Source organism: Echiichthys vipera, assembly GCF_963691815.1.
Source record: "Echiichthys vipera genome assembly, chromosome: 22".
Taxonomy (NCBI): domain Eukaryota; kingdom Metazoa; phylum Chordata; class Actinopteri; order Perciformes; family Trachinidae; genus Echiichthys; species Echiichthys vipera.
The window spans coordinates 20,848,582-20,876,099 of NC_139847.1; the positions used below are offsets into that span (position 1 = coordinate 20,848,582).

Consider the following 27,518-nt stretch of genomic DNA (forward strand, 5'->3'; position numbering starts at 1 on the left):
GCTTGAGGCGTGTGCATGTGATATTGTGACATGCCTGAGCGGGGAGGGGGGATCTGTGGCGTGTGCACGAACTGTGAACTGTGCTGAGTGGACAGAATGATACGGGCGTGGTGGATTTTTACAAAACAAACAACAGGCTCTAGAGGGGCAGGTTTTTTTGGGTCTAAAACCGGATGATTTAGCCAATCAGAATCCATCTGAATTTACAGGACATCACGGGTCAAACTCTATATAATAAGAAATAAATATGAATAAAGTGTTGTGGTGCTGACAGATGTACAGCAGTGTGTACTTTTCGGCTGTTTTCTTAATTTTCTTATCAATAAGAACTAGACAAATCAAAGCTAAATTGAGTGCTTTATAAATATATCTGCCATTTCTGACTGCACCTTTTATGGCGTGTTGGTGCATTTAGGGAAGCTGGAGCTTCCCAGAACCTTACCGTTCATCAGTGTGGATGCTCACATCATTAACACTATAGACGGCCCTCACGAGTGCACACTGGTAAAAAGAAGTTATGAAGGTATAGTGTGTAGTGGGATTCAGCTTAGGGTGTGGTTCTTTTGCCCTGCTCATTCATGTCTCAACCAATGAGATGGTTTCTGAATGCGGAGCCGCAGCGCCTCGGACACACTCCAGACTCCTCCAGACACACGTTACCTGACAGAGTGAAGGCTAAACTAGGCTAAGGCATTTCCCTCTTCATCTTCATGTAGTTCATCTGTATCAGTGTAGTGCTTTCTACTCCTCTAAGCATCTAAATGAAGAGCTTCAGCTTCAGTGGGCTGGAGTGTATTCTGATTGTTTCTTAAAGGTGCTAAGCTGCATGCTCTATATGGCCTCAACATCCACCCAGTGCAGCTGGGAGTGTCACCACACACTCGTAGTTCTTATGACACCTGCTCTACAGCAATGGAGGGTATGCATGCTGCGCACACACACACACACACACACACGCACACACACACACACACACACACACACACACACACACACACACAGACACAGCAGAGTACTGTCTGAGACGACAGCTGTTGTAGCAACTGGGACTGCGTGTGTGTGTTCAGTAAGCCTGTAGAGCAGTTCAACAGTCACATATGAATAGAAAGGTACTGTGTGCTGCTCCTCTAGGTGAGCAGGTAGCAGTAGAGGACGTAGAGCAGGGCCATGGCCGCGCAGTAGAAGAACAGGAAATCTGTGGACAGCAGCGAGGAGGACGACGAAGGTGAGGAGTGGCGGGGGGGGCGGTCCTCCGCCGTCTCCCCCCGCTCAGCCGCCAGCAGGGCCGTCACAGAGCGCAGCACAGCGGGCAGCTTACACAGAAGCACATCGGAGCACACACACACATCCGTCTGGACGGGAGATGGACGACAGGACACACACACATACGCGCGCGCGCGCGCACACGCACACACACACACACACACACACACACACAGGAAAACACAAGTAGATCTATTGTTAAACATGAGGAAACAAGAGAGACAAAAGAGTGTAGAATGACAGAGAACAGAGTGAGGGTTGGACTGATGTATGGGCCACAAACTGACATGCTCGTAGAAAAGGCTTTCAAGCACCCTCATCAGTCCAACCCTGACAGGAATAATGTAGCAACAAAACTGAGCTTAAAGCAAGAGGAAAAGTCTATTTCTACTGACTACTTTCTGAAACATTGTGTCATTGGGAGGAACAATACGTTTCCATGTACCAGAAAGTGTTCAAAGTTGAAAGGACAGGGATCGAGAACGATTTTTACCTCAGGGACTCCCAGCTTGCGACAAGCAGCGATGAAGTTTTCCACGTTGAGTCGACACTTTGCTGAGCTCAGTTTTGGCTGAAAATAATAATCAGAAAAAGACATTTAGGGGAACGTGATGTTGCGAAACGAAGGCCCGGCTCAGTCTGAGCAGGTCCCGTAGGTTAGGATACATTCACAGCACACAGATACCTTTGTTGTTAGTAAGAAGCCTTCCTGTGATCTGTTCCTCTTTTCATTTGCTGTGGATGCACTTCCTCCATGTTTAGCAGGTGGCTTGATAAGTTAAGGTGTACATGTCTGCTGCGCTCAGTATCTTTTTTTCAACACAACACACTGTTTTCATTTACTTTTTAATTCCACCATTTAAAGTCCTCACTTCCTACACAGATGTTTCAAGTCTTATACCAGGGATGTCACACCTAAGATCAGCCAGATCCGGTGTATCAGTGGGTCTAATCCAGCCCACTGGATAACTTTGCAAAGTGTGAAAATTACAGAGAAGTCATTAAAACTTGGGGGAGGTGTTGGTGGGCAACAACCCATAATAATCTTTCATATTATTATTCCTATTACTCATCTTTAACAGAGAATAATAAGAACACTCCCGGTTTCCTTTAAGCACTGTAGCCAGGCTGACAGAGAGCCACAGCTCTATTGAGCCTATGTATTCCTATAACCCTCAGTAGTAACAACTTCATGACCTTCTTCAATGACAAAATTATAACTATTAGAGACAAAATCAACTCGCTTGGCCAAAGTTTCTAGCCAACTATAGACCTATATCTAACCTTCCCTTTTCTCTCCAAAATCCTCGAGAATACTCAGCGAAGAGACAACAAGTGCTTTCATTAGTGGGTCATTAGATCACCATTGTTTTAACTCACTCTGTGATAGATAGGAACTTAAAAGACAATTAAATAGATGAAAATCTTAGGGATTATATTTTTAAGACCACATTGGGCTGTATGTGGCCCATGAACTAAAATTAGACCCTTGTGTTCACACTATGAGCAATATAACTAAGGCCGTCAGTTTGTAGCTTCCATCGAAAATGGCTCTAGCATGTTACTAAGTCACTGGATGTGTGAACACAGCATAAATAATCCCTCTTGCTTCTGGTAGGCCATGGTGAAATATATGCAGGTAATATAAGTGGGAGTTTGGCTGACAGTAAAGAAAAAGAAAGTAAGAGAATGAAAACAGTATTTGCAGAGTGCTGATTATGACGTGACTGTTTTAAATTAGTGCTGTTGAAACGGACATTTCACTGAATTTACATGTAGGTACAGCACAGGTCTTTCTAACCCTGTTTATTAGTAACCGCCTCTTTAGTTCCCCATGCTGGCCACGCCCCCTGCCATTGTTTTATTCAAGAATTGCCAATATGATTTGATTTAATGCTATGTTCCATGGACTAACAAACAAACTATTGATTTGAATGCTGCTGCAGAGGTTCGGTGTTATTTTCAGCAGCATTAGTGGTTAAAAAAGAGGTTTTAATGCGTCCAACTCACCACCCTGAGCTTATCACTGTTAGCCGCGACAGACGGTTAGCGACTGTACGGAAAATCTATGTTAATAGTTTTTACACAAAAAAAATTGTCTCAATGGATTATTTAATGACCCAATTTGCCTAAAAAGACCCTGGGATGATTTTACACCAGAATTTCACTTTAAGGCCTGGTACAAAAAAAAACATTCTAGTCTGTATGTTTAGGTCATATCTCCATGAGGGTTTTTTTTTTTTTTGTACCAGGCTATTTTAAATTTTATTGGAAGTTAAAGTTTATGAGTAATTAGGGGCGTGGTCTCTTGAGTGACAGCTAGCCGCTGGCCCTCACTTCTCCTCCTCCTACTTCACACGAGAGGAAGCTAATGACTGACTAATCAGTGCAAGGTGGAAAAGACAAGATTTCAAAGTTCGTCAGACTCACCACTGCTGGGGAAGGAATGTGGATGATTGACACAGAGCGTGGTCGAATGTGATTGACCAGCTGGCAGAGGACGGTGCCATTGGATAAGGCCTCGCCCAGATCTTCCGGTAGAGTGATCTTCAGACGAGACTCCAGAGTCTGAGAAGGGAGTGTTATGTTGTATCTTTATTCTTCCTCATTGCTTTTCCTATAAAGTGATCATAATATGATATGCTGCACTATTTATTTTTTTTGTTTAAATGCAGCTAACCTTACTGCTCACACCATTTTTGTAACAAACAGCAGTCTTTTCTGTTGAGCTTTAGGATAATTGGTATTTTGGACCAAACTGTCCACCATTTGTCCTTTTATGTCTTCTACCAATCGAAACCAATATAAATGATATTAATATACTGTCATGGAACAGATCTTAACGGACCTTCAAAAGTACAAGCTTTTAATAGCTGTATGGCTTCATGATATTGATAGAACAGGAGTAACAGAAAGCAGAGATCAACGACTGGCATCCATTGCACTACAGAAATGGTCTAATGATTATGGTGTGATTGATATTTGGCGTATGATGTATCCTTCTAGAGAATTTTCCTTTTCTTCTGCTCGTCCAGAATGACACTTGTAGACAAGAGCTTGATGCTGAATTGAATTAATACATTAAAATAAATAGTCCATCTGCTGATGATCCTCGTGCGTTATGGGATGCGGTTAAAGGTTACATCAGAAATAAAACTACATCCTTTGCATCCAATGTCAATAAATCTAAAAAACGTAGTATAGACTGTCTGGAATCCGAAATTGCAGCGCTAGAGAAAGATATGATAAAGAACATCTCTCCTGAAAACATCTGTAAGCGACGGAAATCATTCGATGAACTTAACAGCCTGTTAAGAAAGGAAGGAGAATTTACTGTTCATCAAACTAGGCACAATTACTATGAGCTCTCGACCCAGCTCTTTGCTTGCTTTTAAACTAAGGAAAAATTATAGCAAATACATCAACTATAAGGACTAAAGAGGAGGACATAACATCCGACCCTATAAACATTAACAGTACTTTCCAACTATTTTATTAAAATATTTACAAGTCAGGGGTGTTGTCATGATGACAAAATCTGCTCTGAATTTTTTATCTATATCATTACAACTACCTAAGTTGCCCCCGGAAGCTATCCCTCCTTTAGAGGCACCGATCAAGCTGGAAGAATTAAGGAAGGCCATTAAAACAATGAACAGAGGCAGATCTCCAGGCCTGGACGGACTACCACCAGAATTATGTGATGCCTTTTGGTTTCAGCTCAGTCCTCTGTTGCTGAATATGTTTAATTTTTCCTCTGTTGCCGAATATGTTTAATTTTTCTAACAACAGGGGTTCCTTTTCCGACAGTTCAAATATTGCAATAATCTCTCTCTTACTCAAAAAGGACAAGCCATCTGACGAATGCTCCTCTTACAGGCCTTTAAGTCTTTTGAATTGCGAAGTTAAGCTTTACGCAAAGATTTCTGCTACCAGGTGAGAGGGTTACATGCCCCATTTGGTCCGCCACGACCAAACCGGGTTTATTAAAACCAGACTAGCGTGTAATAATGTACGTCACTTGCTTCACATCCATTTGGTCCGCCACGACCAAACCGGGTTTATTAAAACCAGACTAGCGTGTAATAATGTACGTCACTTGCTTCACATCCTAGATTCAGCCTCAGGTTCAGCAGATCAAAGTGCCATTCTTTCATTAGATGTCGAGAAGGCCTTTGACCGACTGCTATGGTGTTATTTATGGTCTGTTCTCCTACATAGGGGTTTGAGCGATAACTTTATTTCTATGATTAAGTTACTGTATGCTAACCCTTCTGCAGTCGTTATAACAGGCTGCACTTGCTCATCTAGGTTTTCAGTTTCCAGATCCTCTCGCCCAGGCGATACAACAGCCTGAGGCTCTTGAACCAATTATCATTCACAACACACCACATTACATTTCTCTTTATGTGGATGATATTTTGATCTTTCTGAAAAGTCCTTCTGAATCCCTCCCTCATCTTCTTAAAACCTTTGAAGTCTTTAGCAGAATTTCAGGTTATAAAATAAATTGGACAAAATCGGCTTTAATGTAATTGGGCAGATTGGATGATCAGACACCTCTCCTTAATATTCCAACTGTTGGTAATTTTAAATACTTAGGTGTCCATCCATCCCTCCCCTAATTTAGGTACAGCTGAAAACTATAATAAAGTTCTGAAGGATATTGATGGTGACTTGGAAAGATGGGGTATGCTCCCTACTTCCTTTCAGACCAGACTCTCAGTCATAAAGATGAATATATTGCCTTGCATTCATTTCATTAGCTGATCACTTTAGCTCGACCAGGTGATTAATGGAAGATCCTGTAATACTGTATTCTATTATCAGCCCTTTTTTATGGAACACAAAAAAACAACTAGAATCAAAGCTTCCACTCTACAAAGACACAGATCATAGGTGTTAATCTGCCCGATTTGGAATGGTATAGAGGAATCCGGCGAGCCATTTGTGTGTTATGCCATTTAGCGGCGGGGTCATTACTGCGGTGGCGTTTCCCACCAGTATGCCGACGATTGAATGGGAGCTGTCAATATAAGTGAACCTTTTCTACTTTTATCTGAACTTTTTTTTAATGCAGCAGTACTTTAGACAACGATGTCTAGGAAGTCAGGAAGCACCTGTTCAATTCTCAGCTGCTCCAACAGCAATGGGAAACTTCTAGTTTGGAAAAAAAAACTGACTGTAAACTACACAAACCTCTACCTCATAAAGAGTGTCTGAGGCCGCACGGTTTACAGTGATTCCCTGGGCGTGCAGAGGACCGAGATGTTCACCAAAAGTGGATCAATAATATTAACAGAGGGGACTTTGTTCCCAACAGCAACAGCACGCTCAGTCTTGGTTATCACTCGTCAGTCTCACAATGAAAAGCATGAGGCTGCCTCGCTTAAATCAATGAAAAATTAATGTCCGCTAAGCTAACACTGCTTAGCTAGCTCATGTTCTATGCCTCCATCATGGCTGCCGTGGTCACACAGAGTAAATTAACTCAACGTGGTGTTATTGTGAAATAAACCGTAAGTTGCTCTAACTAGGACAACCTCATGAGCACAATGTAAAGCTGGGTTGTAGCTGTAGCTGAGTTAATCAGTGATGGAGGTAAATAATTAGAAGCACTCTTCATGAGGTAAAGGTTTATGTAGTTTACATTCAGTTTGTTTCCCACTGCTTTTGGAGCAGCAGAGAATTGCACAGGTTCTTCCCGACTTCCTAGACATCGTTGGCTAAAGTACTGATGGATGAAAGTACAGGTAAAAGTAGAAAACACACTTCTTATGACAGCTCCAATTCAATCGTGCGCATACTGGAGGGAAATCGCAACAATGCCTGCTTGTTCACTTCCAGTTCTTCGCCGGATTTGTCTATTCATGGTGCTTTTTCTTGCGTCCCCTTATCACTTTGCTGAACTCAGAGACTCTGGTGTCATGGCGCCCCATTGAAGAACAGTTAACATACCCACATATCTAATCAGCTATATTGTAAAATACCCCATGGGACATGGGTTTAATATATTTTCACTGTATGGCATAAAGTCCACCGATTTGCCAATATTCGCAATAAATTATTGCTCAACCTTAATTACTCTCTCTCTCTTTTTTCTTATCAGGATATAGCCCAGCTGGAGCTTTCTACATTACGCCAAAACATATACATGTAATATTGACTGCCTGTCAAAGAAAATGAATGATATGTTGTAAATACTTATGGTCAAATTGTCTTTGTCTTCAGCTTTGCTTGTATACACTTGATCTATGTTTGCATATACTTTGTTCAGTACATAGTATATTATATGTACATGATTTGGTTATTTCGTATGTATACATATATTTGATGTATATTCTATGCTACTTCTGTGGTTATCATTAAATGATGGAAGAAAATAGCATTTTATGCTATATCTATGTCTGAAAGGTGTTTATTTTATGTGAAAGGGACATGGGATTCCTGGGGGGAAAGGGGAAAGGGTTGAAGGTGGTGTGTGTGTGTTTTTTTTTTTTTTTTTTTTTAACTTTTTTCATTGTTTGTACACCTTGATTTCATCATGTTAAGGTTTAGAGCGAGGGGACAGATTGGTAGGGAACAAGGAATTGTAGGCAGGAGAGGGGGAGCAGGTATCAGAATAAGTGATATTTCACTGGGCCCTTGTTATTTTCATTGATTTAAAGATGCTTTAATTATTTTGTTTTTTCTTTGTTTCTTTCTTGATATAAAGATACTTTCCCTCCACTGTGTAAATAACGAATAGATAAATAATAATAAAATCTTTACTCTCTGAAACAGTATTTGCACCAAAGGAAAAAAACAATTTCAACCCAGGAGGATTATCATGATATCATAATGATGCAAACAGTATGTGTGAACATTCAAATTGATGCATCGTACAAGAAGAAGGAAGAGAGTTTAAGTAAGGGGTAAAGTGCAGAGGCAGTTCTGGTCTCCCTGGTGTCTATTAGTTCCTGATAATGGACACCTCAAAAGGCATTAACCTGCATAAACCATGGTCACTTGCCAAAGACGTAAAGAATGAAGACCATTATTAATTATTTCCATGCATTTTGCAATTAAAATAAAGTTTTCTTAAACAATAATGGTGTCTCTCTTCTAACACCTGAGGGTTTGACTAATACCTGTAACAATCATTCCAAGCCGTTAAGGTTTTCGTGCAATGGAAAGTAAATGTAAATGGGACGAATCTTGGATAAAACAATCAGTGAGATGTTTCACTGGCCATGTTTTCACTCTGCAGCCAATCAGAGTGGAGTATTCCCCCAGACAATGGTATAATACGTTATAATATTAATATATTTTTATACATTTTTGTAAATCACTTGAGATTAAGGTCTACCCTCAGATAACCAGTGTAGTATTGACACAGTTTATCATATATATCAAACTATTTTCTATCCAGTGACTAAACCTAAAGTGTGTGTGTGTGTGTGTGTGTGTGTGTGTGTGTGTGTGTGTGTGTGTGTGTGTGTGTGTTTGTATGTCTGTGTGTGTGTGTGTCTGTGTGTGTGTCTGTGTGTGTGTGTGTGTGTGTGTGTGTGTGTGTGTGTGTGTGTGTGTGTGTGTGTGTGTGTGTGTGTGTGTGTGTGTGTGTGTGTGTGTGTGTGTGTGTGTGTGTTGTCATTACCTTGCGTAGTTGTGTGATGTCTGGTCTCTCCTCTTTAGGAGAGCGAAGCATTGTGCGAGACTCACTTCTGCCAGACTCACCGAGAGTAAACACTGAGAAACAGACAATAAGCAGTGTTGGAACGTTTCTGAAGAACCGACTCCAGGTGTGAAGTGTGTGTTGTGTTGTGTTGGTGTGTACCTGTGGGTTTGACATTGCTGCGGGAGGAGGCGCGGAACAGGAAACTGTTGGGTCTCTGAGCCTGGCCGGGGGGAGGGGATGTCTTCGGGGAAGACGGAACATCTGACACAGCATTCAGTGAGTGTTACAGACATGACGTGTAAGACACATTTTAATCACCACTGAACTCAAGCTAGAAATAAAATGTGCATGAAGTGAGGGTATAGTGCCTCCCTTCCTTCCTTGTTTTCAGCGGCCTCTTTAGTGGTAAGATGTAATTGCAGGCGAGCTTTCATTAGTGGGTCACATGATCAATCACCATTGTTTTAACTCTGTGCTAGATAGGAACTTAACTGACAATGATATAGATGAAAATCTTACAGAGTACACCTTTAAAGTTAGGTACTGCAGAACACCTCTGTTGTTCTATTTCTCTGCCTTCCACATTAACAATGTGCAAAAGGAAACTGAATGTTTAAATCAGCATCAGTTATAGTCACTCGCTCAAAAAACTAATTTGAACATCTGCAGGATAAACTTCTACTGAGGAAGACTGTGATGATTTGTTTTGTCAGCAGCTGCTGTTACTGAGGTCAAGCATGAACTTTTATAATCTCATCATAACTTTCACCAGTAAGCCTTAGTTTTTTGGGAAATGTTGGACCTATGAAAACACTGAGGTCGCCTCTCTTTACTCCATAGTATATATGGCTGAACCGAAGAAAAGTATAAACCATATACCTGTATATTATTGCTGTAGCTCAGTCGGGGCGAGTGCTTTATTTTGTACATAATGTGTGTACATCACACTCCTTCATTTCACTCTTCCTACATTCATCGGTTTACTGAAAAGAACTATAAACTCAGGCCTCCAATCTGTTAAACATCTCAATTCCAGTTCGGTTTAACTTACAGAGGTTCAGTGGTATTTTAAAATGAGCACATGCACAAATAAAGGTTTGTTCTTATCTCCACAATGTTATCCGTGTGGATTATCTGTGTACACTGCTGACTAAAAATTAGTCATTTTAATCTAACTTCATATATTTGTTGTATTTGTATATATGCATGTCTGCCAGTATGTGCAATATTATATTTCTTTCCTATCATTTTAATATCTATTTCTCTTCTTTGTTTTATAATGGATTATGGTATGCACAGAGAGTGGCCTGATCAACTGATACATATTGGGGTACTGGCAATAGGCCTCCGCCCCCATACAAGCATAAGCCACATATGAATAAATATAAGGATATGACAGTAAAAATTATAAAATGATCATCAAAAGTCAAGGCCGATGGCCATAACTGTAGTGCAATATGTTTGGATTTTCTGCTACATTTTATGAACCTAAAAATAAGGTTATTGTCTACGGGTGGTACCTGCGGACCTTTGTGCCACCACAACCTCAAATAATAACATCCAAACTACAAGTGAGTGTTGCATTGTAATCATTCAGTTTCATCCAGTATGAGAGCGGAGGGCAGAGGCTGAGTGAGTGCAGTCACACAGACTCGATTGACGACACATACTGCAGACTAGATTTCCAGCTTCAAAGAAATTAAGTGCAATGTGCATGGCAATGTGTGAAGGAGCTCATAATGTCCTCCAATTTGATCTGACAACTTATATCCCACACAAATGCACATGAGAAACATAAATTAGATGTATATCGATATGAATCTGGGGGATTAGTTGGAGAAATTACCAATCAGGGGCACAGCAGGAGAAAGGTTTCAAATCAGTAGAAACTATAAAACTCTGGAGTGTTGGCAGGTATGGTGTAAACACATATAATCAAAAATCAAATCAATGTGGAGGGGTAAGGCAGAAGGTAGAAGTATCAGGAAACAGCAGCTCATAAACACCAGGCGTGTCAGCTGATTGCTCAGTTGAATAATTTAGACTGAAGCCACAGGAAACAGCCTCTGGCCTTTTAAACACTCTACATATCAGTGGATCCCCTACTGACTGGATCTATATTTGAGGTGTCCCTATACACAGTATTAACCAAAATAATATGTAGTAGTAGCCACAGAGTGCCTTTATCTCCTGTAGTAGGTAATGAAAAAGTGTGGACCTGTTCTGCTGCTGGAGCGCTGTAGAAGTGTTGAAGGAGGCACTGTGCTCATCTGGTCAGCACTCTATTTAAAAAAGGAACACAATTCAGATTTTCAGCAAAGGAAACACAGTTCAGCTCTATCTGCTGAAGGAACAATGAGAACTACTTACTGCGCATCGCTGCCGCAGGCCTGAGTGGGAGTTGCTGTTCTCTGGAGACCCACCACTAGGGGGAGACACACACCAAAGTTTGATCACTACAGAAAACCAACACTTCCCACACCCTGAAGTTTTCCTCCATTTGTAATTCAGCATAAACTAAAGAAAATGCAAGGATGAATAGATGTGAGCATAACTTGGAAGGTCACTCAATGTCATGTGTGTCCCTAGTGTTGCTCTGCTGTGTTTTATCCGTTCAACAGGCCTTACTTACACTGAGCTACTTCCTGTCTGTGGTGCCGTGGCCACATGACTTCCTGCTTTGGTGGATGACTTCAGCAAACTGCAAATTAGAGTTTTGACATCGAGAGCATATAATTAGATGTGACAGACAGAAGGGAGTAGCCTGAGAGAGAGAAGCAACACACATTGCTTGACACATGGCAGCTTGGAAAAGCTCATACTGGCACTGTGTTCCAGTAACAGGAGGAAATAGTCACATCCATCTTGCTAATGTCATGTGATCTCTGTCTCCAACCCATTCATGCACTTAAAGCTTGGCATCCAATGCTTCTTTTTCTCTTAGACAGGGTTGACAGCTTCGTGCAGCTGAGTTAACTACTGACACACATTTGCTTTTCAAAATAATGCAGCACAACTGCTTTATGTCGATCTAAAGAATAAGGGTAAGTGTTCACCTGGCCTTTTCTCTCTGCTGCTGCTGCAGACGCTCTCTCTCCTGCCAGATGAACAGGGTGCCCGGCCTCCTCCGCTCCTCCAGGGTGGGGCTGGAGGGGGACAGGGGAGAGGAGGCAGCCGATGATGGGGGGCTCACCTCTACACAGAGGATGGACCTGGAAAGAAGAAAGAGTTAGAAAATGTCAATGAGGCAAATACGAATTCATTATTGAATATCAAACAATATTATTTGTTGAAAAAACACAAAAAAAAGCATTCCCTTCCATTTCCCCCAGATTTGAACAGACTGTTTTGGACCAGGTATCTCCACTTCCTCCCACTCTACAAAAGTAAAGCCAAATTACATTTACAGGTGCCGCCATGTTGTAATTTTGGACTGCATAGTGATCACAGTTGTCAAGCATGAGGTTTCACCATGTTTACATAGCATCAAATAACGAACTAAAAACCAAAATGATTTGAATGTGATAGAACAGAAACCATGCTTGGGAAAAATGTATTTGGGGTGTACACTGACTTTTGAGTTTGGCCAATGTCCCATCTGCTTATGACCTATACTGTGGCCAGCCACCAGGGGGAGATCCAGATGTTTTGGCTTCACTTTTAGGGAGCTGTCAAGCTGTCAAACCAACTCCACTCAGCTCCAGAAGAAGTTGAGATATAAACTTTTGGAACTTGCACAGGAGTGAAATCCCATCCAATTTATAATGGTTAATTAAGAGCTGCTGTTGCCAGATATGACTGACAATACATAGCCCAATCACAGCCTCAACCCCAACTATTCATCATTAAAGAAGACCAAATGTTGTTTTTGCATCTGTATCTAATGTATGTGTGTGATTTAATAATTGTTTTAAGTGGGGTATAATATAACACCCACACAGTCTAGTTGCAAATGCATAACAATGTAACATAGCTAAAGAATTGGCCACTATACATGTAGGGGTAAGAAAAATAAAGTGCTTGTTGAGACACACGGCACTAGAAAAGTGTGGCTGCAACAGTTAACATTCTGAGATAGGGGCAAAAATGTTCTGGCTTGTTTGTATGTCTTTAAACCAATCACAATCATGTTGGGTGGAGCCAAGCTTGAGGCTCGAAGCTTAAAAACCAGATAATGGAAGGGGGAGAGAATGCTGGCTGAAATAGGCAGTCATCCCAACAGTCTATACCCAAGACCAAGTCAAAACACGCATTCGGTGATTAGCACAAGTTATGGTAGTTTTTGTGAAAGAGAGTTAGTAATAGTACATATCAAACAATGTAAAAATGTATGTAAAAAGGAATCTAAAAATACAGTGTACCACATAGGGTGAAGTTGTACAAACAGTTTAACAACTGAAGATGAGAGCAGGAAAAGACCAGCAGTTTCCATTTTAAGTCTCAGTATTCTATTTTTGGGAGTCCCAAAGGAAGTGTTTGAAGCCAAGCTTTGGAACATCCGTTTGTTTAAGCTGATTGTTAAGCGTTTGTAGAGGAGATACAGGATTGTGAAACAGCTAAACTTCCTCAGTCATGAGAAGCAGACCAGTAGTCCAGTTAGCAGATCTCAGTCATGTCCAGTATATAAGGCTCAGGGTTTTGAGAGAGTACAGTTAATACAACTAGAAGATTTAGAAAAAAGCATGCTGCTTTGTTGCCCCAGAAGCTGAGAACAATGGCTCTGTGTCACATATTAATATGTAGCCAAGGGGACTGCCAGGACACTCAACAATGTAGTTATCTTGGTGACAGAACAACAGATCAGCGTGATAAAAGCTGCCTGCTGGGCTTCAGCACACACAGGCATTGAATGTGGCTGCTGCTGACAACTGCATCTAAAAAGAAAATCTCGCTATTAAGATAGAAGTTATAAAGTTGTATTATGAAGGAGCCTGCTGTAAACTAATGTACAATATGATAGGTGTCTACAACTACACAGAAAATATGTAACAGCATGTCTGTCGAAAAACACAGCAGCAATTCTGACAATATTTTAGCCTGATAATCATCATTCATCCACGTCATTTTGATCCACTTCATTCCTTAGATTGATATCATGCTACAGCAGAACTGACATGCACTGTCTCAAAAATGTAATGTGTTGGGGCTGCAGCAGCTACGGCGATCCCCATCAACTGTGATTACTTCATAATATTCCACTTTTACTTCAACCCAATATTCCAGATAAACTTCAAACCGATATTCCACTTTTACTTCAACTCAATATTCCCGATTAACTTCAACCCAATATTCCAGTTTGGACCACCTGTAATACTTACTGGTATCTGGTTTTGCAGCATCAGTTTTCAAAAGAAACATGGGAATTTAGACAATTATGTTTCGTTGCCACAATGTCATAAATGTCTGGGCAAGTCTGCAAGGAAAGAATGTTAACTTCCCAAGATAACAGCATGCAGAGTTTGAGGGGGCACTATAAGTCTTTGGAACAGCAGTCTATTGACTTTTCCCAGCTCTTCAAATACCATGGAAAGTTACCTTGTAGAACAAGGGAAGAAAAAAACTACCAAAAGTGATAAAACCTATTCTGTCTTTGTCAATTGGAGTGCCTGAGTACATAGATTCCAACCAGAGAATCCAACACACTGCTTAGTTAAGATGAAGAATTGTCACAGAAACAGCCTGAAATGAAGTTGATATGGTAATTATTTTTAAATACACTGGAATACCTTGGCACATGAACCCTTTTGCATCTCGTTCTCCCCTTTCTCCACCCTTCCAAATTGGCACTGATGTTTTCAATCACCTTTTACTCCTGCCATTGTCTGCTGTCACTAGAAACTCTGTAATACTTATTCATTTTCTCTGGAAGACATGTGCCATCTTCCAGTTTTGTGCTGGACTTGGTCAAGTATTCCTACTTGGTCTTTAAACCACCGTTGAAAACATGTCTGTTAGGTATACAGTATCGCTGCTTGCTGCTTTCTGTAGAACAGCCTAATCCAAACAATTTCACACTCGACAAATAGTTGTGCCCCCTGGCAATGCTAGAGGAAACTCATCATTTGCTAACACCTGGCTATTTCGACCAGGCTATTTCTGGGAACAAGCACGTTCATTCTGAAATTTACATAGTTGATACTTGAAACGTAAAAAAACTATAGACTTCAGAACATTTATCGTCATTGATGAACCTGCCGAAGAAGATGAAAACGTTTTTTAACAATACTCTGCCATAAAAATCCCGCTGCCACAAGCTGGATACAATTTTTGGCAGAGCGAAAAAGTCAGCACAACACCGGCAATTAAGTATAATGCCAATGACCTCAGACTCTGACCCTGGCTGATTCATGCTATTCCAGATTTGACATCAAACCAAAATTTCAGATTTGCACCTTTCATCACTATTTCAGTTTTGAACTTTAAAGTCATAAACCGTAAGAGCTGAGATACATTGTTTCTAGTGTCCTCTGTGGCAGTAATATGTAACTGCGGGTGAGCCTGTTCTTTCAAAGCCTCCATCTTGTCACCTTTATGGACATATTCACCTCTCTACTTTCGCTCTGTCCCCTATATGTTACCCTCGTAAGTCCATAGACACACACAGGTTCCTATTACACTTCTGCCCTTACTACAAGCATGACTCAGAAGTTGGAAGTTCCAGATTTCAGATTACAAGTGAATGCAGCATAACCAACATTGACAAGAGCAACCTCTGTCAGCAGAGTCACTAACATGGTGGTGTATCTACATATAGAGAGGGAATGTCTCCACAGAAACATACATGTGAATACTCAGCAAAGAGACTGTGCTTTCATTAGTGGGTCATATGATCAATCACCATTGTCTTAATTCACTATTTGATAGATAGGAACTTAACTGACAATTAAATAGATGAAAATCTTACAGATTACAACTTTAAACCATTATTCCCTTTGTTGTGCTACAAACCACTCTTCATGTTTTGTGATGTAATCTTGTACAAATCAGCAGTGAATAAATATTTTACAGTAGGTTTTAAAAGACTAACCTGCATACTGTTGAGTCCTGGGTTTGGGGTGGCGATGAGCTCTCCTTCTGCTCCTGGACATCAATGACACAATCAATAACATCCCTCTTCTAAGATAACAGATGTTGAACATCAAGACAATCTGACACAATTGCTGATCAGTCTGTGAATGACTGGTACCAGAAGAGGGGCCGTGAGAGAAGGTGTAGGTGGATCCACCCTGATCTCCTCCTCTTCCTCTGTCACACTGCTGTCAATGAAGTCCACATGCTCAGCCTGTCCATTCACTGCAAAGAGTGTAGACGAGTCTTAAGATTTTCTCTATATGGGGAAACAAATCTACTATTTCACAGTCCTACATTTTTCACAGAAAATTGATTAATACCCTAAATTACATGAAAAACAGGTTAGAGCAGGTGTGTCCTTCCTCACCTTTGTTAGCTTCCAGAGGAGACCCATCCTCCTCTTCCTCCTCCTCCTCCTCCTCCAGGTTCCTCTGGTCTCTGCTGACCTCAGCCATGCGAAGGGAACGCTCTGAGAAGTCATCTGCTGACTGGACACACAGACAGATCTGATCACTGATCTGTAGTAGTATTTCTATTGTTGCTGCCTTTGTATGTACAGTATTTATGAGCAGGGTTCACACTTTTTTCCAGAGATCATTTTCAGTGATGATCTAACTGTCATGACAGACAGAGATCAGGTATATACTAACGTGTTCCTCTGTGTGGAAGATTTATAGGATGCACAGCCTGTGGCTAGAACTTATCTATGAAATCATCTCTTACATGCTTAGAAATGATGACACATTTCACTTTATTGGACTAGTTACAATGATGGCTTGGGCATCTCCCTTCAGCTATCTTCTCTCTCTCCCATCTTTAAGTAAAAAAAGAGCCAGAAAAAGTATCTGGCACCTGCTTTACTAAAAAAATATAGAAAATAATATCAGGCTGTTTTGATGTGCACCATTTGGCAGTGGTGTATTTTGTCTGGAGTCTTTTCAATCAGAAATCCCTTAGATACTAAAATGTCTAAAATGCTGGAACAGGTATCGCTGAGTATGTGAGTCTATGCACCAGTCTGATATCACGGAATTAAAGCCTGAAAATCCATTCTCCTTCTCTGCTCCAAAACAGTGAACAGCCTACACAGCGAGTTTCCACAACAGAACAGCCTGTTCAAAACTAACATTACTATGTGAATGTTAATATGATCCTGAACAGAACTCAGTACTTTCACATGGAAATATGAACTGTTTTGGGAAGCTCTGATAGCCTAGCAGCTCACTCTCAGTGATTTGACCTTCAAGATTTAATTTTAGGTTTTTCCCCCTCGTTTTTCATGTGTTTTCCATTATTGGAAAATTGGTAAACAACTTTCCAGGCTTTCCAGGACACATGAGAACCCTGATCCTGTAATATTTTGCAGAAGATCTGTTTTGCTCTGTAGTTGCATGTAGGTTTGGACAGTGTTTCGACAGCCTCTCTGCTGCTTCACAACCAAGAAATACTGATTATTTTAGCATATAAAATGTACTATTGTACTCCGTTTCTATATTTTAGTTCATGAGTTATCGTTCTGCTTTGACTCTATGTTAGGGTTATTGTGTCCCTGTCCACCTCTAACTTTTCATCAGGGTCGTCCACTGAGGACTCATGTTAGTACAGTGAACAAATGACTGAGCGTGTCCACGAGTTTTACCTCATTCCCAGACCACCGTTTGCTGCCGCTGTCGACACTGTTAAAGCCAGAATCCAGCCCTCCAAACTGACCTGTGAACAGCTCCTGGTCTGACAGACTGTAGGGAAACATGCAGAGCACACATTAGGAGGAGTCCAACACACACAAGCAAACACACAGTGACATTCTGGTTCATTAGTCTAAAGGGCAGGTTTTTTTCTCTTCTCCCCATCAGACTTAGAGCTCTTCTGTCAAATACTCTCTCTTATCTCTGTCCTTGGTCCTGTCTCTTTTATGGAAAACGCTCACTAGGCAGCTCAAAGGGGTCCATTCAAGTTTATCAATATTTGATAAACCCTGCTTCCTCTTGGTTAACATACCCTTTCACTGTCTTCATTTATCATCCATTTCCCTATTCTACATTAGCTGCACCTCATGCCATACGTGTGTGCTTCCTCAAGTTCATATTGGTGGCAACAAATATCATAATCCCAAAAATGACTAGCTAGTAGCTATCACTATAAGTAAACAGTACTTATGTCTAACTATCTGTTTAAATGTAAAACACTTGTCTATCCTGAACAACAGCCAGTACACTGCCTCCTTTTTGATTCCACTGTCTCTATAAAGCGACCAACTCTAGCCCTGATGTGATATTCCAGTGCTTGCACGAAATGCTCTCTTACTGGTTTGTTAAAGGAATAGTTTTAGGAAACAAGCTTCTTTGCTTTCGTTCTGAGAGCAGGACAAGGTAAACCTAGCTCAGCATGAAGACTGGAAGCATGGGAAACCAAAATATACCTACCAACTCCTCCATAGCTCTGATTAATAGGTCGTACCTTCAGTTTTTAATTAGTACACAAAGGGACACTTTGTGGTTGTAGTGGGAGTGAAGTGATAAAGCTATCTTAGTGAAAGTCTTCCTCACCAGCTGTTAAACCCAGTGGGTCTCAGGTGTCTCTCCAGCTCTTCCTGGCTCCTCTTGCAGGCCTCCATGTTGAGGTACTTGAAGATATGGTATTTGCCCTTGGAGCAGATCTGCGCAGGTGGCATTTGCAGCGGGTTGTTGTCCAGCAAGATGCTCTGGAGATGCCGGAGGTGGCGATAGCACAAGGGCACGTGGGAAATGCGGTTGCAGGACACATCAAGCCGGACAAGGGGGAGCTCAGATATCTCTGGATGGAGTAGAGAGAGGGGAATTTATCAGTCACAGTGTTGAGTGTAATGTGTCATGCTGCGTCCTGCATGATACAAACAAAAACTGGGACCTGCACATAACATTTCTCTGTATGCTTCTAGGTCAGAAGCTCTAGTTAACTTTAGACATGACTCCCATTTTAATTGTCATTTCATTTATTTCAGCAATTGTTTTTATGTCTGTGTTTTAACTATTTGCAATGTTTCAGCTGGAAATTTTCAGCAACTCCTGCACAGATGTTTCACATTAAAAGCCTTAACAATCATTTCCTAGACAGCTGTTTGATGTGGAAAAACCTGCAGGAAGCGGAGACAATTGGAAAAAATAAGTGAAAGTTTGATGTCAGAGAATAGAAAGTGACAACGTGAGTCATTATAGAACAGGTAATTCCACCACAATTAAGGTTTTTTACAGCTTCTTTATTTGTTTTTAAAGCCTAAGTGTTTACATCATTTTAGTAAATTGTTTCCATCAAGTGTCATGTCAGGTCAGGTCACCATAAGACATAAGACATATTTAACCAGTTAGTTTTCATTGAAGAAGAATTCCTTTATTTATCCTGCAAGGGGAAATTACATTTTTTATCTCTATTATTATATTATTAAGGCCCAAAATACACACACATGCACAAACAGGACCTGTACACATGCAATTAATGGAGAGATGTCAGAACGAGGGGGCTGCCAATGGCTCAGCGCCCCGAGCAGTTGTGGATACGGTGCCTTGTTCAACAGCACCTCGGCTTCATGGTCCACACAGGGACTCGACGGCGACCCTTCGGTTCCCAGCCGAGTCGCCTATGGACTGAGCTACTGCAGCCCAAAAAAAAATGTGGCAAAGTTTGAATTTAGAACAATCGTGTTGAAGCAGCTCCTGTCTACTTGTTTATTCATTTCCTCCTAATGAGCACCAGATGAGGCACTAATGGTGTAAGAGCCATCAGGCTGTGTAGTCAGAAGCAGTTCAATACTTCTACATGTCAACAATCGATAGCTCACAATAATAATGCAATTACCATCTAACTTGGAGAAATTCTACGTTACAGTCCATGATAAAAAAATGGGGCTGGGGGAAGGTCTATGTCTCAATGTAGAAGAGTCAGTGGGCCTCATGCATGAATGTTTTCTTATTGTTTTGTTCTTACACAAGGCAATAAGAGAAAAATAAGAAAATCCTAGGTGGGATTCATGAAGCGTGAAAAATTGATTATTGTTTTATCATGACCTCGTAGCCCTCTGAATGGAATTGTGAGGTTCCCACCTCAGATATGCTTTTAATTAGGGGTCCATTTCATCTAACTCCTCCTAGGCCCAGTGTCCGATCAAGATTAAACTTGATACACGTAATGTTTGGTAGGTCCTTATCAAAAGTTATAAAAAATAATTTAGATACTCTAATAAATGCATAAATTACAAAGGAACAACTTCCTGTAAATTACAGTCAAAACAGGAAGTGCCGCGTATCTTCCACAAAATGTGTTGTTTCGACACAAAACTTGGTAAACACGTTTCTTATGTCTGACTTAGGCCAGCTACAAAATTTGACAGCAACCAACCACTAGGTGGCGCTGTTATGAACTTAAAACAATAGTCTCTGATGCTCGTCTGAGGCTTTGGCACTGTTTTGAATATCACTCATACTGAAGCATTAACCGTACGTTATCGTAACAAAACTTTCAGGGGAGATATAGACTGGTGCCCCAACAGAACGCACCAAAAATGACATGTCCACCACAAGGTGACGCTATAATCAAGGAAATGGCTTTTTGGCCTCTAACTTCCACATCGTATATTACAAATATAGATTTCTTAAATCCACAAGTTCTCTGAAAGGTGCTGAATCTTGGGATTTTTTTTTTTTTGGGATGTTTCTGCAGAAAATCGCAAAAGAATGAAAAACCTATTTTTTCAAACTCCAATCACCACGGAAACTTTGCAGGAATGATCCTTCAATCCTCTTGATGAAAAGTTATCAAAAGAACTGTCATAGTCCAAAACCTGTCCGTCATGAAGAAACAACTTCCTGTATGTTCTCATAACAGGAAGTATTGTATATCTTCGCAATAATTAGTCTGATAAACATCGGACTCGGATTGGTAGTTCTCCATGGAAACTTCAGGCTCTGTACAAATTTAAGATCAATCGGAAATTAGTTGGCGCCGTTACACAAAAATGAAAAATACCCAAATGATGCGAAAAATCTTCAAACCTACTTTTGCGAACTCGTCCTCGGCCAAGTCCAAGACCAAGGCCGAGTCTCACAGCACAACATTTTGCACACATAATCTTTAGAACCCTACGATCAAAAGTTATCAAAACAATTTTCATAATCCTAACAATATGAAAGTTATAGAGGAAAGACTTGGTACACTGTAGTCGAACAGAAGGTGGTGCATTACTTTGAAGGAGTTTCTCTGATTATCTTATTTGGAAAAGTTATTTCCCCTGCCGCACTGAGGGTCTGTGCAAAAACCAGCATCAATCGGCCACAAGCTGGACAAATGCAATATCTACTAATTCGAATATCCACACTTTCTTTTTCATACTACAATCTGTGCTGCGTCCATGTGCCCATGGACCTACTGTTCCAAATTGCATTGCCTCTGCATGTTGCCAGGTCCTGCTTGCAGGTGTAGTTAATACTATTTTTAATATTTAATTTGATTAGGGTTGATTATACTTTGCAGGCTTAACAAAGCATAGTATAAATGGATACAAAATCTTTATCATCTTCTATATTTAAAGATGCACTAAATACTAATGGAGGAGTACTGATGATGTGTCTATGCAGAGTCACTCCATAGGTCTGGACAGAAATATTGCTGAGGTTGCTAGGGTTACTTCGGTTCATCAAAGAGCACTGAGAAATGCTGGATGGGAGCAATATGAGCTGAGGTGATCACACTGGGTTTATTTTGGGAAACAGATAACAAGAGGAGATTTGAGGTCAACGGGCAGTCAAGTGTGTACAAACATACCTTCAGGCAAAGTGGTGAGCTGGTTCCTCCTCAGGTTTAAGTCCCTCAGACTCTCGAGCTGGCCGAGCTCTGCTGGCAAACACTGCAGCTCATTACAGCTCACATCCTGACGGACACAGGCACAAAGACTACAGCTAAAACTGACCACTGACATGTTTCACTACATCAGAAATGGATCTGGGGAGACCTCAGAGACCTTGTGCTTTAAACTTAGTGTCTGTGTTCAAGCCTATGACCCAACATGGACATAAAAAATCTGCACTGAAAGAGTGACACTAGTGTTTGACTTGTATTCTCCTTCTATAGAAATTAGTTAATTGAGCTCTATACACGGAAACATTGTGCTGATCGGAGACAGTAATGTGTGTGGGTGTAAGTGTGTTTATCATACCAGCTGGCGGAGGTGTGTGAGGGAGTATATGGAGGCGGGCAGTGAACACAGCTTGTTGTTGCTGACTATGAGCACTCGCAGGAGAGGAAGCTGAAACACCGACGGGGGTAAACTGGACAGAAGATTACGACTGTGGAGGAAACACACACACACACACACACACAGACACACACACACACACACACACACACACACACACACACACACACACACACACACACACACACACACACACACACACACACACACACACACACACACACACACACACACACACACACACACACACACACACACACACACACACACACACACCTTATAAATGTATTTATTTGTACCTGTGTACAGTCTTTGTTAATGTACAGTATGTTTGCTGCGAGCCAACACTTTTGCTGCCTGTATTAGCAGCCACCTGGAGGGCTTCTCTGGTCTCCTAGCAACAATGAAATAGTGTGAAGGAGAAAGGGTTGTCAGTGTGGTTCTGTTATTGTGAGAAGGTTTGAACGGGGGTTTGTACAGCCTCTCTTCATCTCGAGCCCAAACAAAAGCTGAAGTCCAAATGTAGCTGAAGTCCAGACAGCAGCAGTGCTTTAGAGGGCTCATGCAGCTGCAAACTGTGAGACGGATGCAAAGTGTTGAGTGAGTGTTGAGTTTTAAATGGATAATACAACTTGAGATTCATTCATTTGGGTTTTGACCGAACAACGTCCTGGTTAAACTTTGACATACTGTACTTACCACAGTTGTGTGCAAACACTTTTTGTGTGCAATGTAAGTACAACCATTTTGCGTGCACTCATTTTCAGCTTTTCCACATGAAGTTATAGTCATCCCCGACCACCACAGACTGCTACAAACCACAGTATTCAGACAATATAATTCAGCTAAAGGAATGCTGAATAATACATTCCATAACTCCATAGAATATGGTTCTTCTTGTGTTTATTACCCACCACACACTAACAAACATACCAGGGTATATGCAGGAATCCTCAAGTTAAATTGAAAACTTTTTAAACTCTTTTTTAAGACCTTTTCCATACATTTTAAGACCTCAACACCCCTTTGAATTTTAACTGGTTACATCAGCTTAGGGTTGGGCGATATGACCAAAATCTCATTCATTCTCATCTCAATGTAGATCATTTCATATTCTGATAATGATATATATCAAAATATAGCTTTTTTAAATTGATTTTTATAATATATAGCCTATTTTTTATTTTTATTTTGCTTAATATAGGCTATGAATAAAAGCAAACTGCAAAATAAATTTTCCTATTACATTCTTGGACTATTTATTCTTTTTAATTGCACTGTGAACGTTATACGCCCTCTGATTCTGCGCTGTAAACACTTGACACAGGACTACGGCAGGTGCACTCGAGTCCAGTGCTGCTGGAAGTTTCTAAATGATGTGATTTCTGATACGGGAATCTTATTAAAAGTGTTTGTGGGTATAATATAAATGTGTTTTGTTTTTATCTGTCTTTGACAATAGTTGACAATATACTTAGAACTGTAGTTTCACTTTCATGGCGCTGTTGGTCTGAATTCCACTGAAACACTGCAACCTGTGTCAGAGTCACACACGGAGCGTGTGTGTCGTGCGTCTGGTGTGTGTAGACTGGTCTGTGTGCACAGAGCGAGTCCTTTCAGATTCAGCAAAATATGAAACGCGAGACGTTTTTCTGTCTTCATACGATACATAACGTCATATCGCACAGCCCTACGGATCAGCTTACTTTTTACTATTTGATTAGTTTGTAATAACCATTTGGACTGCTGTACCATAGCAACATAATTAAGATAGATGGATTGGGAACAACACAAGAGATTGAATTATGGGCTTTTTTTTTAAGAAATCACTCAGGGCGTACTCACACTATTCATCCGTGCCCAAACTGGTTTTACGGGAAAGCCTAGATCGCGCCTAGCTGCGGCCAGCTTTCCGACCACGGCCTGTTTGGGAGAGGTGGGCTTATGTAAAGCACGTCTGCACATGTACAAGCACGAGCGTGCGCACGTGTACGAGCTCCGAGGTCTATGGAAAGATTTGTAAACAAAGCGACTCATCGCGATGACGTCATCAATGCGTGTGACGTGTTACGGCGTGATGACGTATAGGCAGCAAGAAGCATTCGCCGAGGCCCAGGTAGTGTGAGAACAAACGGGCCTGGAGAGGGAGGGGGGGACAAGTACCCTAAAGCCCGGGGCACGGTACGGACGGACAGTGTGAGTGCGCCCTTAAAAAACTTTCCAGGGCACATTCCAGGAGATTTCTTGAAAATACAGGACATCACTTGTTCACAAGGTCATATAATTCACCAGTAGGCCTAGTCTTGACCCATTTAACACCTTTGCAGCTTAAGAAAATATAGACTTGAAAAGAAAAGGGAGCATTCTATTTCCCATCCGTTAACCCTAAGCGCCCCTAAGCGTCACACTGTGCAGCTACCACGAGTCAAAGACATAATAAATACACACTAAGGTCGGTGTTTATGTAAAGGCTTAAACACTTAAAACAACATGGTCAGTATGATATTTGGTCATGACTGGAAAACTAGTTTCTAAATTTCCAGCTTTTCCAGGATATGTCAGAACCCTGCCAATGTACAATTTATTAGAAACATCATCTTTTTCCCTATAATACACACACTTGAACTCATTGTTATTAGGCGACTATAAGTGAAGACACTTATTTCTAGTTATTTTATTTATTTATTAGTTATTTTCCAGCTTTGTGTGTATAATGACAGCTGTTCTGATGCTGCATGAGAACCCCTCTGATTCAACACAATCTGCAGACACCATGCACACAGATGTTGAACTAAATCACTAATAGAGATGATGGCCAAAACATTGAAAACAGGTAGAGGGAAGATGGAGCCCTCAGTGTTTGACAATGTTAGTTTTAATGCGTCAGGGCCTTCCAAAAGGGGACATGTCTAACTTAGACTAGTTAGAATGAAATGTACACTACAACAGAATAAAGGGACTAGATCTGGACTGTAAGCATGGTGTAGATTTACCTGAGGTTGAGGTAGGTGAGGGCCTGGAGGTTGCCCAGGCTGGAGGACAGTGAACGCATCCCATTGTGGTAAAGGCTCAGTGTCTCCAGAGAGATGAACTGACACAGCTCCTCCGGCAACTCACACAGGCGGTTCTTGGACAAATCTGACAACACACAAAAAGACCAATCATTAGACTTAGTTTGTATTCAAACTGCCACCACACTAAGTAAAGTGAGGCAATTGCTATGGGAAAAATAATATTGAAAGTTTCAAGCTTAAACAGGCGAAGCATGTTTCATTTTCATAAACTGACATACGAATCAGTTCCAAACAAAGAAAAACAGACTTGGGAAAGCAAACAGGGTGAAGAATTAAGTGATTTAGCATCGTACTTCCATAAAACTGGAACATTCACAAGAGGCAGAAAAGAATGGTCAAAATGGAAGCAGCTGCGGCAGGGAAATCAAGTATGGGTCAAGCAGAACCCTACAATTCCCATGACACTATTTGATAGCATATTTTGTTACAGTTCTCTAATTTTGTACCCTTCAACCCCAAACAGAGATTTTAACCCCAATGACATCAATCAAATTCATTCTCTTGTTTTATATTCTGTGCCCTTGTGCCACATGACAGCATCCACACTATTTTCAAAAACCACCAGCCTGAAACGACCAAACAGCTCCGAGCAGGGAACCCACACTGCTGTGACAGAATGTTGGCACTCCAATCCTCACTGACCAAACTGGTTGAGCATTTCAAAAAGTAACTTCTGTTGGCAGAGTTACTGTATATCAGCAATTCTCATCCATCTTGAAGGATACAGGAAGGTAGGAAGATGAACCTAACTTATCAGAGCATGGCCCAGATGTACATTATCACGCTTTCAATATTTACCCTAATTAAGTTACTTTTATTGCTGTTACCTTGCACAACAGATGGATTCACATGCATGAACGGCTGAATCACGTCACACCAAAATCCATCTTGCCAGGCTTCAAGCAATGTGTTTGAAACACCATGGTTCCGACCAATAAGCATCCTTCGAGGAGCTCCTAGCAGCTACAGACTATGGTTTAGGTGTGTGTCAGGCCTCCAGGAAATGCCCTGGACTTTGTGGTCCATTTGAAATAGTGGCCAAATGGTAAAATCACAAATTCTGTCTCAGTCACATGATGTCATTGGGCCCAAAAAGACTTTATTCTAATGACTTAAATAGAAAAAGAGACGTCTGTAAATCAGTGGATAAATTAACATCACAATCCCAGTGATACAACTATAGACTGTCTCAAAAAAATAGAAGTACCCTCTATGTCGAGATCCGTTCTCTCAACTTGATCCGATCGTACTCGCCTATGGGTCTATGGTCTCCATCTTGTCAGACTTTGACTCCCCCTCATTTCTCTGTCTTTGTGTCTCTCTGTCCATCCGTCTATTTTTTCTCTCTTCCTCTCTCCTTTTCTTCCTCCCCAACCGGTGCAGACAAATGTCCGTCCTCCATAGAGCTGGGTCTGTCTGACGTTCCTGCTTGTTAAAGGGAAGGTTTTCGTTGCCATCGTACTCTATGGAGGAATTGTTGGGTCTATGTAAATCATAAATAAGTCATAGAGTGTGGTCTTTACCTACCCTGTAAAGTGTCCTGAGATAACTTTTGTTATGATTTGGCACTATAAATAAAATTTAATTGAATTATATTGAATTTCCTCTTACCAAAAAAGGGCATTAATGTGTGGTTGGGGGGAGAGAGATACGTCTGTCTGGGTGATGTTTACAGAATTAGCCACATTAGCACCACCGCCCAGGAGCTAGTACAGCACTCGTTACTAGATAAACAAAAGTGGGAGTCAATGCAGAGATTTTTTCTGGGACCGGGAGTAATTTATTTTTTTTGTAATGGGAACGGGTGGGATTTTTTAGCGGGTAGAGTACAGTCTCTAGTCGAGAACATGGGAGTGAAGTGCAGGCAGCCAGCATTTATGATCTCTGATTTAAACTGATATTCAACACAGTACCATGCTCACAGACTGTAAAAGACCGACCCTCATGGCCCGCATCCTCCCAGTGCTCCAGATTAGCAACTAGTGTATGTGCCATAGCTAGCAGGCTGTATTCAAATCATGGTGCAAGTGCGAGTATATAATTAGCATAACAGAGCTAACGTTAACACGTTGTGTTCCTAAACCATCTGTTTTTTCAGTTGATCGAAGAGCAAACCATCTCGTCACGAAACACCGCTACAGGAATGACCCCAGTCCAGGTCGAGATGACGGAGTTAGCATGCTAATGATGCTAATCCTGACAACTAGCCTCTGAGGAGAAGTGAGGGCCA

At 41.1% G+C, this 27,518-nt stretch overlaps 1 protein-coding gene across 2 annotated transcripts in view; it reads right to left on the reverse strand.

The window, feature by feature from the left end:
- Window positions 1-27,518, reverse strand: part of lrch4 (leucine-rich repeats and calponin homology (CH) domain containing 4) — a 67,948-nt gene that overhangs the window by 7,278 nt on the left and 33,152 nt on the right. Inside the window, exons 2-18 of one of the 2 annotated variants that reach the window (XM_083936719.1) lie at window positions 25,208-25,352; window positions 22,176-22,305; window positions 21,785-21,890; window positions 18,538-18,784; window positions 17,631-17,727; window positions 16,359-16,479; window positions 16,107-16,213; window positions 15,948-16,000; window positions 11,977-12,132; window positions 11,553-11,621; window positions 11,291-11,345; window positions 11,139-11,202; window positions 9,080-9,181; window positions 8,900-8,991; window positions 3,694-3,831; window positions 1,757-1,834; window positions 990-1,352 (exon numbers count right to left, since the gene is read on the reverse strand). In XM_083936719.1, the coding sequence (XP_083792845.1) occupies window positions 1,128-1,352; window positions 1,757-1,834; window positions 3,694-3,831; window positions 8,900-8,991; window positions 9,080-9,181; window positions 11,139-11,202; window positions 11,291-11,345; window positions 11,553-11,621; window positions 11,977-12,132; window positions 15,948-16,000; window positions 16,107-16,213; window positions 16,359-16,479; window positions 17,631-17,727; window positions 18,538-18,784; window positions 21,785-21,890; window positions 22,176-22,305; window positions 25,208-25,352 (1,985 nt within the window). In that variant the 3' untranslated portion in view covers window positions 990-1,127. Of the gene's footprint in view, window positions 1-989; window positions 1,353-1,756; window positions 1,835-3,693; window positions 3,832-8,899; window positions 8,992-9,079; window positions 9,182-11,138; window positions 11,203-11,290; window positions 11,346-11,552; window positions 11,622-11,976; window positions 12,133-15,947; window positions 16,001-16,106; window positions 16,214-16,358; window positions 16,480-17,630; window positions 17,728-18,537; window positions 18,785-21,784; window positions 21,891-22,175; window positions 22,306-25,207; window positions 25,353-27,518 lie in introns of those variants that run through there. The other variant, XM_083936720.1, reaches the window with a different exon arrangement.